This window comes from Eleutherodactylus coqui, chromosome 13 (genome assembly GCF_035609145.1).
Source record: "Eleutherodactylus coqui strain aEleCoq1 chromosome 13, aEleCoq1.hap1, whole genome shotgun sequence".
Classification (NCBI taxonomy): Eukaryota; Metazoa; Chordata; class Amphibia; order Anura; family Eleutherodactylidae; genus Eleutherodactylus; species Eleutherodactylus coqui.
The window spans coordinates 129,241,768-129,255,662 of record NC_089849.1 but is presented as its reverse complement, the minus strand read 5'-3'; the positions used below and the strand labels follow the sequence as shown (position 1 = coordinate 129,255,662).

At 51.7% G+C, this 13,895-nt stretch overlaps 1 protein-coding gene across 1 annotated transcript in view; it reads left to right on the top strand.

Annotated features, from left to right (window-relative positions):
- Positions 1-13,895, top strand: part of LOC136587451 (zinc finger protein 420-like) — a 57,321-nt gene that overhangs the window by 21,848 nt on the left and 21,578 nt on the right. Inside the window, exon 5 of the mRNA XM_066586020.1 lies at positions 3,798-4,951. Coding sequence (XP_066442117.1) covers positions 3,798-4,951 — 1,154 coding nt within the window. The remainder of the gene's footprint in view (positions 1-3,797; positions 4,952-13,895) is intronic.

The following is a 13,895-nucleotide window of genomic DNA, read 5'->3' as shown; positions in this document are numbered from 1 at the left end:
TGGAGAGAGGAGTACCCGAGGGTTGATCAGCGGGTGGAGAGAGGAGTACCCGAGGGTTGATCAGCGGGTGGAGAGAGGCGTACCCGAGGGTTGATCAGCGGGTGGAGAGAGGCGTACCCGAGGGTTGATCAGCTGGTGGAGAGAGGCGTACCCGAGGGTTGATCAGCGGGTGGAGAGAGGCGTACCCGAGGGTTGATCAGCGGGTGGAGAGAGGAGTACCCGAGGGTTGATCAGCGGGTGGAGAGAGGAGTACCCGAGGGTTGATCAGCGGGTGGAGAGAGGAGTACCCGAGGGTTGATCAGCGGGTGGAGAGAGGAGTACCCGAGGGTTGATCAGCGGGTGGAGAGAGGAGTACCCGAGGGTTGATCAGCGGGTGGAGAGAGGAGTACCCGAGGGTTAATCAGCGGCTGAAGACAGGAGTACCCGAGGGTTAATCAGCGGCTGAAGACAGGAGTACCTGAGGGTTAATCAGCGGGTGGAGACAGGAGTACCTGAGGGTTAATCAGCGGGTGGAGACAGGAGTACCTGAGGGTTAATCAGCGGCTGAAGACAGGAGTACCTGAGGGTTAATCAGCGGCTGAAGACAGGAGTACCTGAGGGTTAATCAGCGGGTGGAGACAGGAGTACCTGAGGGTTAATCAGCGGGTGAAGAGAGGAGTACCCGAGGGTTAATCACCGGGTGAAAACAGGAGTACCCGAGGGTTAATCAGCGGGTGGAGACAGGAGTACCCGAGGGTTAATCAACGGGTGAAGAGAGGAGTACCCGAGGGTTAATCAGCAGGTGAAGACAGGAGTACCTGAGGGTTAATCAGCGGGTGAAGACAGGAGTACCCGAGGGTTGATCAGCGGGTGAAGACAGGAGTACCCGAGGGTTGATCAGCGGGTGGAGAGAGGAGTACCCGAGGGTTGATCAGCGGGTGGAGAGAGGAGTACCCGAGGGTTGATCAGCGGGTGGAGAGAGGAGTACCCGAGGGTTGATCAGCGGGTGGAGAGAGGAGTACCCGAGGGTTGATCAGCGGGTGGAGAGAGGAGTACCCGAGGGTTGATCAGCGGGTGGAGAGAGGAGTACCCGAGGGTTGATCAGCGGGTGGAGAGAGGCGTACCCGAGGGTTGATCAGCGGGTGGAGAGAGGAGTACCCGAGGGTTGATCAGCGGGTGGAGAGAGGCGTACCCGAGGGTTGATCAGCGGGTGGAGAGAGGCGTACCCGAGGGTTGATCAGCGGGTGGAGAGAGGCGTACCCGAGGGTTGATCAGCGGGTGGAGAGAGGAGTACCCGAGGGTTGATCAGCGGGTGGAGAGAGGAGTACCCGAGGGTTGATCAGCGGGTGGAGAGAGGCGTACCCGAGGGTTGATCAGCGGGTGGAGAGAGGCGTACCCGAGGGTTGATCAGCTGGTGGAGAGAGGCGTACCCGAGGGTTGATCAGCGGGTGGAGAGAGGCGTACCCGAGGGTTGATCAGCGGGTGGAGAGAGGAGTACCCGAGGGTTGATCAGCGGGTGGAGAGAGGAGTACCCGAGGGTTGATCAGCGGGTGGAGAGAGGAGTACCCGAGGGTTGATCAGCGGGTGGAGAGAGGAGTACCCGAGGGTTGATCAGCGGGTGGAGAGAGGAGTACCCGAGGGTTGATCAGCGGGTGGAGAGAGGAGTACCCGAGGGTTGATCAGCGGGTGGAGAGAGGAGTACCCGAGGGTTGATCAGCGGGTGGAGAGAGGAGCAGATATCTAATATAAAGAAGCCTACAGGTCGCGCTGTCTGTCGGGCGTTCTGGCAGCTTAACGGTGTATGCAGTGTTGCTTAGCAACACTTCCCTCATTCCAGCGCATGCCTGAAGCACGGCAGCGCCACCCACAGATGTAACATTGTAACCCGCCTGATGGTCCCTGATTGTATTACACTCCCATGTGGTGATCCGGCGGCGGTGAGCATGTGTCTCATCTAATGACCAACAGCAGCCACCAAAGTTGCAGCAAAGTGCGGTGCAAGAAGAGGCCTGGAGGCGGATTTATATCAGATGGGTGGGCACAAGCCCAGAGGGCACACAGGGCAGGGGCGGGCGCCTGGTGAGTATGAAGCGCCGCTCCTAGACTCCCTGTTCCCTCACCTTTGAGCCCCTTAACATCGCCCCCCCAAACTCTGATCGGGTCATTTCATATGTTAGCAGCCGTAATGGGCTTCAGCGCTGACCATGGCTGTTGTGGGCGGGTGACGCTGGAGCAGCATTGGCTCACAATTCGACTCCATACAAACCCCAGGATGGGGTAGACGTGCACCAAACAGCATCAAGGCGTTAAACACAATGTTATGGTTGATGAAATACCAGGATGGAAAAGCAAAACTTTGTTCTGATCCTTGGGCCAAAATTGGTTCAGCCTTTAAAGGGGATGTCCCACCAATGACAACCCCTTGCAGTATGGGGTACTCCAGAAAACAGCTGGTATTTTGGGGGTAGTCATGACTGGTAAAATAGTTATTTGACTAATTTATTGCTTAAGCAAAAGAGCTCCAGTAGCCGGGTGTCCGTCAGAACCGTGCGGCACGGAATGGCCTCCTCCAGCGCTGGGGTGAACGTCTCTCCCACCGCAGTAGCCGGGTGTGCGTCAGAACCGTGCGGCATGGAATGGCCTCCTCCAGCGCTGGGCTGAACGTCTGTCCCACCGCAGTAGCCGGGTGTCCGTCAGAACAGTGCGGCATGGAATGGCCTCCTCCAGCGCTGGGCTGAACGTCTGTCCCACCGCAGTAGCCGGGTGTCCGTCAGAACAGTGCGGCATGGAATGGCCTCCTCTAGCGCTGGGCTGAACGTCTGTCCCACCGCAGTAGCCGGGTGTCCGTCAGAACAGTGCGGCATGGAATGGCCTCCTCCAGCGCTGGGCTGAACGTCTGTCCCACCGCAGTAGCCGGGTGTCCGTCAGAACCGTGCGGCATGGAATGGCCTCCTCCAGCGCTGGGCTGAACGTCTGTCCCACCGCAGTAGCCGGGTGTCCGTCAGAACAGTGCGGCATGGAATGGCCTCCTCCAGTGCTGGACTGAATGTCTGTCCCACCGCAGTAGCCGGGTGTCCGTCAGAACAGTGCGGCATAGAATGGCCTCCTCCAGCGCTGGACTGAATGTCTGTCCCACCGCAGTAGCCGGGTGTCCGTGATCTGCAGTCCCTTATTCTGGTCCAGCCTATAGTCAGGTGTTTGTGGTCAGTCTTTTTGCAGGCGCCCCCGTCTCCCTACACGTGGCGCTGCACGCATGGCCAACACTTTCTTTATACTCAGCAGAATATAGTTTGAGCATTTAAATATTCTTGATCAAGATGGAATAGGTGACAAGATGCTGGAGTAAATGCCAGAAATGTAGTGCTAGATGACGGCCGTTGAGGTGAATGGTCCTGCCCCGTGCAAGGGCGGCACAAAGCCCACCAGAATATTTTGGATCATAGTGGAAGGTCCCAAGTGGTGGAGCCGGCTGTGATGTCCATAAGAGGGTATATGAACAGGGCAGGTCAAGCAGATACCCCTGGATCACACCACTAATATGGGTGATGTGGCTGAGCTCCTCTAACCCCGGCCTTGTGACTTAGCGCATCTCCAGGTACTTCTCTGGATCTGCTGTTGTAACCCAAACAAGATGCCTATCTTCATAACTATGTAAAGAAAATGGTGGAAAAAGAATGCTTGAGCATGTTTATTAATAAGACAATACGGTGGCATGTTTCATTTGGGTTCCTTTTGTAAATGGTAAAACTCCAGACCCCACTAGGGTCCTTAGTTCTTGTAGGTGGTGAAGAGTAATCGCTATGTTTGACATTACACAGGTATCCCTACCGATGATAAAGGTTCATCTGCGGTTCTGAACCCTCTCTCTACCTGCAATCATGTCAACGATCAAATCCGTTCTCCAAAATCCCTAATGGAACAGGAAGGATATGATATTCTGAAGAGCCCTGTGATGGAAGCCCACGTACAATCGGGGCCACCTAGAGAAAAGGACTTCAAGGACTTGGATTACTGTCCTACACAGAAGTGTCCGTCTGCCCTTGCTGAGGACACATTGATATCCTCAGGTGGTGGAAACCTTTCCTTATCTACCTATTGTCCATCTACTTCTATTAAAGAGGAAACCACCTCATATGAAGATGAAAATGCGACCAATTCGGGGACTGGTAACAGCTTTTGTCACGTCCCGCACTCCAATGCTCACACTGAAGTGGAATTGGAGGCTTGGGATGATGGAAGCTTTCCAGAGTCTGACTTTTATGTACCTCTGGACGTTTGTCAAGAAAGTAGCCTCAATGTGTATACACCAGTAGAGCAGCTATATACAGACATGGGGATTGTGGAATATGAGAACTGGGACGTCCATCAGTTGTCGGGGATCCACTGCTCTGAACATGGGGAGATCTTGTCCAGCAGATCACTCTTTCCTATGAATCTGAGGCATTCTGTAGGAAATAAAGCAGTGAATTGTTTGAACTGGTGGAGATCAATCGCCGGTAACTCCAGTTTGGCCATCCAACCGAAGGAGCATTCGATGGTAAAGCCACTTGTTAGTTATGAACAAGAACAAAGGTTTGCCAAGACTTCTGACTCGATCAGGCAGCCCAGGTTTAACCCAAGAGACAATCAGTTTTTCTGTTTCGAATGTGGGAAATATTTCTCCACTAAGCCACATCTCATCCGACATCAGAGGATTCACACCGGCGAGAAGCCTTTCTCTTGTTCGGAGTGTGGGAAGAGCTTCAACCAGAAGTCCATCCTGGTCACGCACCAGCGCACCCACACAGGAGAGAAGCCTTTTGTATGTTCCATTTGTGGGAAACGTTTTATCAAAAGTTCCAACCTTGTTTCACATCAAAGGATCCACGGAGGGGAGAAGCCGTTCTACTGTGACGAGTGCGGTAAATCCTTCATGAAGAGCTCCAGCTTGTTTGCGCACCAAAGGACGCACCGGACGAGAACATTCTCTTTTTTCTAAAACTGGAAAATTGGGCTAGAATGTATTCAGATAATTTTTGTTAATGAAATCTAGTTTTGATTTATGATGGAATTCTCCTTCCAGTGGACACATGTTGGGTCGGGGATGGGCTGATGTCAACAACCATTGGCGTGGTTGGGGGGGCCTGCCGGTTTAGGGCCACAGTAACAATATTTATATTAGAGGTGCGCACCTTGGTATAAGACCAGGCGTGTAATGTGTAGCATATCTTATTAACTATCTCTTTACATGTTGGTGCTCCGTCTCCGGAGACCATATGGTACAGGATAAGAGCTACAACACTCCGCCATCACCACTGGAGTCCTACAGTTCCAGGGGCCACCATTAGTCTCCTACATGTGTGTCTCACTGGGATGTTCCAGAAGGGAAGAAGCCTTACAAACTGCTAGAAGTGCTTGGGCCGTGAATTGGGCTGGGTAACGATGAGTTCTATGCTTTCTCGTTGCACTAGTCTGAACCTCTGACAACCACCTCACCGGCTGGGCCAAGGATTTTACGAACTCCTTAGTCACCAGCTCATTTAGGCCCCAGTGACGGTCTTCATTTTCTTATTGTTGCATTCCCGGAATCGTCACCTTTTTTCATGCCATATGAGGGCTTGTTTTTTGTATATTTTTTAATGGCACCATTGATTAACTTGATTAGTGGAATGGAAACCGGCGATCCTGTTTCTATGAAGGTGTAGTGTTTTGTTTTCTGGGTTGGTGCGAGGATGGCGACACCAAATTTTATACAGTTTTTTTTTTTTTTTTTTAAAAGGAAAACAATTGAAAAAAAATAGTTTTTTGCATCCCAAGACCCACGACTGTCAGCCGACAGAGCTGTGTGAGGGCTTGTTTGTTGCGGCACGGGCTGTACTTTTAATTTATGCCATATTTGGGAATATATACCATTCTGATTGCTTTATACTATGTTTCTGGGAGGCAGATGAACAAACCAGTTCTCGCAGCGGGATGCGAGCCATGCCCCTGCAGTGCCCACCGCGGCTCACCTGCTCCCGGCGGCTCCCCGATCTGCTATGTGCCCAGCGGGTGCAGGGCGGAGCCGGCGCGTCACTTGGGACGTTTCTGTACGGTCCTCTATAAGGCTCACACAGAAATAGGACATGCCGCGATTTGTTTTTCGCGCGTGTTTTCACACGGTCAAATCACGGCTGTCGGCATAGGATTGCGTTATCTAATACAACCCTATGGCAGAGGGCACCGGCGGAAATTCAGCGGGGGGACTTAATAAAAAGCATTTTGTTTAAAACAAATGTAGATTTTTTTTTAAACACTGATTATTTTTACAAGGGGTCTTGAGATGTGACCGCGGGCATAATGCACCGCACTGCTTCTGTAGTGCAGCGTATTAGCCTTCTTACTAGTACACTGACGGGTCTCTTAAATCGGGCCTCCAGCAGGGCCTAGTGTATTTCCTAGCATGGCAGACCCAGCGGCAGTGGCCACTGTTCCATTGTTAGGCCTCCGGCTGCCATGGTAACCTGATAGGGGTCAATCATATTTTTAATAAGAAAGATAAGGAAGCAGTGTAATAAATGTGCCATCAGATATTTGGTTATATAATGTTATGTATTATATGGAAAACATTCCGGAAGTTGCTGGTAGAACTTGGATATAGAATCATATGTAAAAAGGGATATTCAAGCGTTTATTTGAATATTGATTTTAAAATACTAAATGTATGATTAATTAGATTTCATTCAGCCTTCTTGACTTCAAGTCCGAACTTTTGACAATGTACTGAATACTAAGTAGGTGGCCAAAACCAGTTCTATGTGTTTAACTAGAAACAATGCCCCCTCTTTTGATGTGCAAATTGTTGATGGACCTTGAAGATTACATTCTGGTTTGGGAAGAAATAATGTACTCAGACAGTACGGAGTCAATCTTTATTATCATATGTAACTGTTTTATGTCCACTTCAAACAGTTTTGCTGATACCTTTTGTTTAGAAGGCTTTTGATTTACAGCCATGTTGTAATCTGTTGGAATGTAGATTTGGTCAGCAAAAGTAGATTGAAACTAATTATCAGGTAACATTTGGAAACGCCTTCTTTCCATCTTGCATAAAGACTAAGCAATGTTCAACAATAAACTAGAATTCACACTGATATCACTAGACTGTGTGTGTAGTGGCTTCTTATGGTTCTCATCTACGAGTACTCGATATAATATTTCCTCTTAATTTGGACTCAGGCAACATTCGCATCTGGTCTGCGTTGACAGACCCCCAACAAACCCATGATGATCCAGTGATCAGTGAGCTACAGAGGAAGCCCCTCCCTCTGAAACCACTTAGATGCCGCAGTCTGTATTGACACTCCGTGTAATATGGGCAGAAGTGGTGGTTTGTCCAGTCTTGTCTGTTAGAGCAGGATCCTCGCTTCCACCAAAAGGGGAAGCCCATGCAATCCTTCCACTAGGCCCCCATTAGGAGGTGATTTCCTCACTGTCTGCTGCTGGTCACTATGGGGTTAATCCCTGGATATAGCACTCCACCCAACTTTTTAGTTTGCTTACAACACAAAGTTTTGACCGCCTTGTCTGTATGTACATTAATGTATTTTAGCTTGTCAGTTACTGGTCTTTAAGCCTCGTTCAGACGCAGTATAGGCGCGTGAGAAGATTGCAGCGAACTGCACTAAACATGGCGTGAACCGCTGATTTCCGGCTATTAAGTCTGGAGCTTAATTAGCAGTGAACCAGCCCGTCAACGCGGTCGGAGGTGCGTCCTGCATGTGGTCCATGGAAACTCCCACGCAGCGCGGGCCTTAGGTGGGTCAGGTCTGATGTTTTTACGCAGCGCGGGCCTTAGATGGGTCAGGTATGATGTTTTCACGCAGCGCGGGCCTTAGATGGGTCAGATCTGATGTTTTCACGCAGCGCGGGCCTCAGATGGGTCAGGTCTGATCTTTTCACGCAGCGCGGGCCTTACATGGGCCCGGTGTGATGTTTTCACGCAGCGCGGGCCTTACATGGGCCCGGTGTGATGTTTTCACGCAGCGCGGGCCTTACATGGGCCCGGTGTGATGTTTTCACGCAGCGCGGGCCTTACATGGGCCCGGTGTGATGTTTTCACGCAGCGCGGGCCTTACATGGGCCCGGTGTGATGTTTTCACGCAGCGCGGGCCTTACATGGGCCCGGTGTGATGTTTTCACGCAGCGCGGGCCTTACATGGGCCCGGTGTGATGTTTTCACGCAGCGCGGGCCTTACATGGGCTCGGTGTGATGTTTTCACGCAGCGCGGGCCTTACATGGGCCCGGTGTGATGTTTTCACGCAGCGCGGGCCTTAGATGGGCCCGACGTGATGTTTCCACGCAGCGCGGGCCTTAGGTGGGTCAGGTCCGATGTTTTCACGCAGCGCGGGCCTTAGGTGGGTTAGGTTCGATGTTTTCACGCAGAGCGGGCCTTAGGTGGGTTAGGTTCGATGTTTCCACGCAGAGCGGGCCTTAGATGGGCCCGACGTGATGTTTCCACGCAGCGCGGGCCTTAGATGGGCCCGGCGTGATGTTTTCACGCAGCGCGGGCCTTACATGGGCCCGGTGTGATGTTTTCACGCAGCGCGGGCCTTAGATGGGCCCGATGTGATGTTTCCACGCAGCGCGGGCCTTAGGTGGGTCAGGTCCGATGTTTTCACGCAGCGCGGGCCTTAGGTGGGTTAGGTTCGATGTTTTCACGCAGAGCGGGCCTTAGGTGGGTTAGGTTCGATGTTTTCACGCAGAGCGGGCCTTAGATGGGCCCGACGTGATGTTTCCACGCAGCGCGGGCCTTAGATGGGCCCGGCGTGATGTTTCCACGCAGCGCGGGCCTTAGGTGGGTCAGGTCCGATGTTTTCACGCAGCGCGGGCCTTAGGTGGGTCAGGTTCGATGTTTTCACGCAGAGCGGGCCTTAGGTGCAGTGTTGCAGTCACGCATGTCCTGTCTTTGTTAGGTGGGAGTATTTTGTACTTCTACCATTCCTTCCTGTGACTGTTTCCATAGAACACCATTGTATCTAGGAGCCGCCATCTTTTCACGTGCCTGTTCTGCGCTAAGAGCACGCTGGTGTGAGCGAGGCCTTAGTCTCCACTCTACCTGACTTTACACCCCACTGATATTATTAGTGTTTTTGTGGGTTTTCCTTCAGCCATTAGATTCTTCCTCTCTTTGGTTAATCTGGTGCTGCATAGCCTGATTTATTGGCCAATAGAACCATTTCGGTAGATGTAAGATAACAAGTGCTTATGACAAAAAGGGAAAGGGTTAAAATGGTGTCTACTGCTCAAGGCCTTCGAGGAGAGGAACACATGAGGCTGCCGGATGTCCTCAACATATTGCTGAGCGGTCATTGTCCATCGTACCACTAGGTAGGCACTGGGCCCCCCTCAGACAATCACACCAGCAGGGGGCAGTGTGCCGCTCCACAGTAAAGACAGGATTGAGGAGCTCACCCCGCGGTCTCCAAACATGAACACGGCCGTCGTCAGCACCCAAACTAACCCTGGATTCATCGCTGAAGAAAACCCGGTTCCCCTGCGTAGCGTCCAGCTTCATCGTTCACAATGCCACTGCCAATGGACAGGATGGTGGGTGGGTGTCATAGGCTGTACATGTAATGGATGTTGTGAGACCAAAGGCCTGGAAATGGTTCCAAAAGACACAGGGGTGTAACGATACCACCACTGCTCTCTGGATGGCGGACAACAGAATGATTGGAGCTTGTCGGGCGATCAGACGCTCCTCTCTACTGGTGGTCTGTAGGGGGCGTCCTGAGCCCGGTCACCTTGTGTGCCCCCATCCACTGGTCCCAACACCTCCTAACAGTCTGGTCAGACGCTCCTCTCTACTGGTGGTCTGTAGGTTCATCCTGAGCCCGGTCACCTTGTGTGCCACCATCCACTGGTCCCAACACCTCCTAACAGTCTGGTCAGATGCTCCTCTCTACTGGTGGTCTGTAGGGGGCGTCCTGAGCCCGGTCACCTTGTGTGCCCCCACACATCCACTGATCCCCAACACCTCCTAACAGTCTGATCAGACGCTCCTTTTTACTGGTGGTCTGTAGGGGGCGTCCTGAGCCCGCTCACCTTGTGTGCCCCCATCCACTGATCCCCAACACCTCCTAACAGTCTGATCAGACGCTCCTTTTTACTGGTGGTCTGTAGGGGGCGTCCTGAGCCCGGTCACCTTGTGTGCCCCCATCCACTGATTCCCAACACCTCCTAACAGTCTGGTCAGATGCTCCTCTCTACTGGTGGTCTGTAGGGGGCGTCCTGAGCCCGGTCACCTTGTGTGCCCCCACACATCCACTGGTCCCAACACCTCCTAACAGTCTGGTCAGATGCTCCTCTCTACTGGTGGTCTGTAGGGGGCATCCTGAGCCCAGTCACCTTGTGTACCCCCATTCACTGGTCCCAACACCCCCTAGCAGTCTGTACAGAACGGCCCGGTTGGGGACAATTCATGGATACGACCCTCCAGCTTCTCACATCCCAATAATGCGCCCCCCTCTGGTAACGGGGTGAAATCTCTTCTCTGCGTCATAGAGGCGTCTAGTGGCCAACAAGCTCTACAAGCGAAAGAAGAGGTCACTACACACAAGGAGCCTCCTATAGGCCAAGGGTGGCAAGACCATTCATGTACTCGCGTCACAACTAATCATTTGCATATAAGGCCTCCTGCACACAGGTGGGTCTGACCCCACAGCGGAGTTCGACCCGGGGCTCGGCTGCTGACCCCTGCATACCTGTCCAGTGTCTTCTGTTCAGACGGCACTCCGTTGCGAATGCGCAGTAGCCATTGGCACTTGGCGATGACGCGGATCCTGAGATACTTCCTCAGTGCTTACTGTGAAAGGCCCGCAGGACAGATACTTCCGTTGACTTCAATGGAAGCCGGCCGTGTGTAGTCCGCACAAAATTGCAGCATGCACCCACGAGTGGAAAATCGCAATCTATTTCCGCCCGTGGGCATGGCGGATTGTCATTGCATGCTATGGGCTGGATTTGCTGCAGAATCTGGCGGTGGAATCCCACTCCGGATTTAGCGATGCAGCTCCGCCCGTCTGCAGGCGGCCCGAGGCTGAGATGTACCTGCATGCCGGGTTTTGCAGTAAAACTCCTCCTCCTCCCCGTGGCGGGATTATTTTTTTTACAAAGTGTATTTAAGGGTTCAGAAAAGTCAAGATGTGTTTTGATGCAAGCGGCCTGCGGAGAAGGCGATCTGCTGCAGCGGGCGACCCGCAAACGTTCTTTAAGGGGAGATTCCCGCCGCGCCTTCACTCACTCAGTCTCTGTCATACCTACTACCCAGAGTCCGGTGGAAGTCTGGTTGACAGCAGCTTCCATAACTGCCAATCCATTGGTGATCCAGAGTCCCCACAGCCCTCCAGGGTCCCAGCATGCCTTCTCTACACCCTTCTGAAGTAGAACAACTGTCAGTGGTTCCTAATGGCAATTTGGGAGGATTCGTGATAGCCAGGGTCAGCAACCGGGCATGACATCAAAAGTCTCACTGCGGCATCCAAAGGGCATGGCAGGGGCATAGCATGTGATAACTGGGGTCAGCAACCGGGCATGACATCAAAAGTCTCACTGTAGCATCCAAAGGGCATGGCAGGGGCATAGCATGTGATAGCCAGGGTCAGCAACCGGGCATGACATCAAAAGTCTCACTGCGGCATCCAAAGGGCATGGCAGGGGCATAGCATGTGATAGCCGGGGTCAGCTGCAAGTCTCAGCAGGGCAGCCAGCGTCCGATGAAGCGGCCCCCCTCCTTCCAGGATCCTGACATCCTAGGGGCCGCTTCCCTAGATATCTCGTATGCCCTTGTGAGCCCCGCGCTCCGGCTCCCACCACACTGGTCCACCATGGCTTCCTCTTAACCCCGGTGGAGGCGGTGGATCGCTTCCCCTTGACATATGGGATACCGGATGCGTCTTTAGTCTGTTAGGGACTTTCAAGCGACCCGCTTAATCTTTGCAGCAATCCGAAAAGGTCCAGTAGATTTGTGACCCACTTTGGGAGAGGGCGGACACATGTCATCCGAGCGCAGCCGCTGTATATATAATGTATACCGTCCCGCATGTTGTCATCCGAGCGCAGCCGCTGTATATATAATGTATACCGCCCCGCATGTTAGTTGTCACCCGGGCGCTTTGTCTTTTATCCTGTTTGTTCTGTAGGTATATTTATTCATGTCTCGATGTATGTATTACTGGCATAACTAACCTGAAGTAAGAGGCGACTCCTCTATAGGGGGGCTCTAAAGCTTCATCACCTGAGCCCCTAAAAGGGGAACAACAAAACTGGACTGAACGAGGAACCGGGTCGTCTTCAGCAACAGAACCGGATTTGGTGGGATTAAAAGACCTGCTGGATATTTATATGTAGAGCTGCGGGGTGTAATGTATACGGTATAGGGCTGTATATAATATATACGGCGTACAGCGAGTGTGTATATAATGTATATGGTGGACAGTGGGGTGTACATAATGCATACAGGGTAGAGCAGGGCTGTATATAATGTATACCGGGTATGGCGAGGCTGTATTTAATGTATATGGGGTATGGCGGGACTGTATATAATGTATACGGAATAGGGCGATGCTGTATATAATGTATATGGGGTATGATGGGACGGTATATAATGTATACGAGGTATGCCGGGGCTATAAATAATATATACAAGGTAGGGCAAGGCTGTATATAATGTATACGGGCTAGAGCGAGGCTGTATATAATGTATACGGGGGTACGGCAGGGCTGTATATAATGTATATGGGGTATTACGGGACTGTATATAATGTATACCAAGTAGGGCGAGGCTGTGTATAATGTATGCAGGGTTGGGCAGGGCTATATATAATTGTATATGAGGGATAGGCCGAGGCTGTATATAATGTATATGGGGAATAGGACAAGGCTGTATATATTGTATATGGGGTACAGCAGGGCTGTATATAATGTATATGGGGTCTGATGGGACTGTATATAATGTATACGAGGTATGCCGGGGCTATAAATAATATATACAAGGTAGGGCAAGGCTGTATATAATGTATACGGGCTAGAGCGAGGCTGTATATAATGTATACGGGGGTACGGCAGGGCTGTATATAATGTATATGGGGTATTACGGGACTGTATATAATGTATACCAAGTAGGGCGAGGCTGTGTATAATGTATGCAGGGTTGGGCAGGGCTATATATAATTGTATATGAGGGATAGGCCGAGGCTGTATATAATGTATATGGGGAATAGGACAAGGCTGTATATAATGTATATGGGGAATAGGACAAGGCTGTATATATTGTATATGGGGTACAGCAGGGCTGTATATTATGTATATGGGGTACGTCGGGGCTGTATATAATGTATGCGGGGTATGCCGGGGCTGTATATGATTGTATATGAGGGATATGCCGAGGCTGTATATAGTGTATATGGGGGATATGGCGAGGCTGTTTATTATGTATATTGGGAATATGGCAAGGCTGTATACAATGTATACGGGGTACGGCGGGCTGTATATAATGTATACGGGGGTGGGGTGAGGCTGTATATAATGTATACGGGGTGGGGTGAAGCTGTATATAATGTATACGGGGGTGGGGTGAGGCTGTATATAATGTATACAGGGGGTAGGGAGGGGCTGTATAAAATGTATACGGGGGGTAGGGAGGGGCTGTATAAAATGTATACGGGGGGTAGGGAGGGGCTGTATAAAATGTATACGGGGGGTAGGGAGAGGCTGTGTACAATGTATACGGGGGGTAGGGAGAGGCTGTGTACAATGTATACGGGGGGGTAGGGAGAGGCTGTGTACAATGTATACGGGGGGGTAGGGAGAGGCTGTGTACAATGTATACGGGGGGGGTAGGGAGAGGCTGTGTACAATGTATACGGGGGGGTAGGGAGAGGCTGTATACAATGTA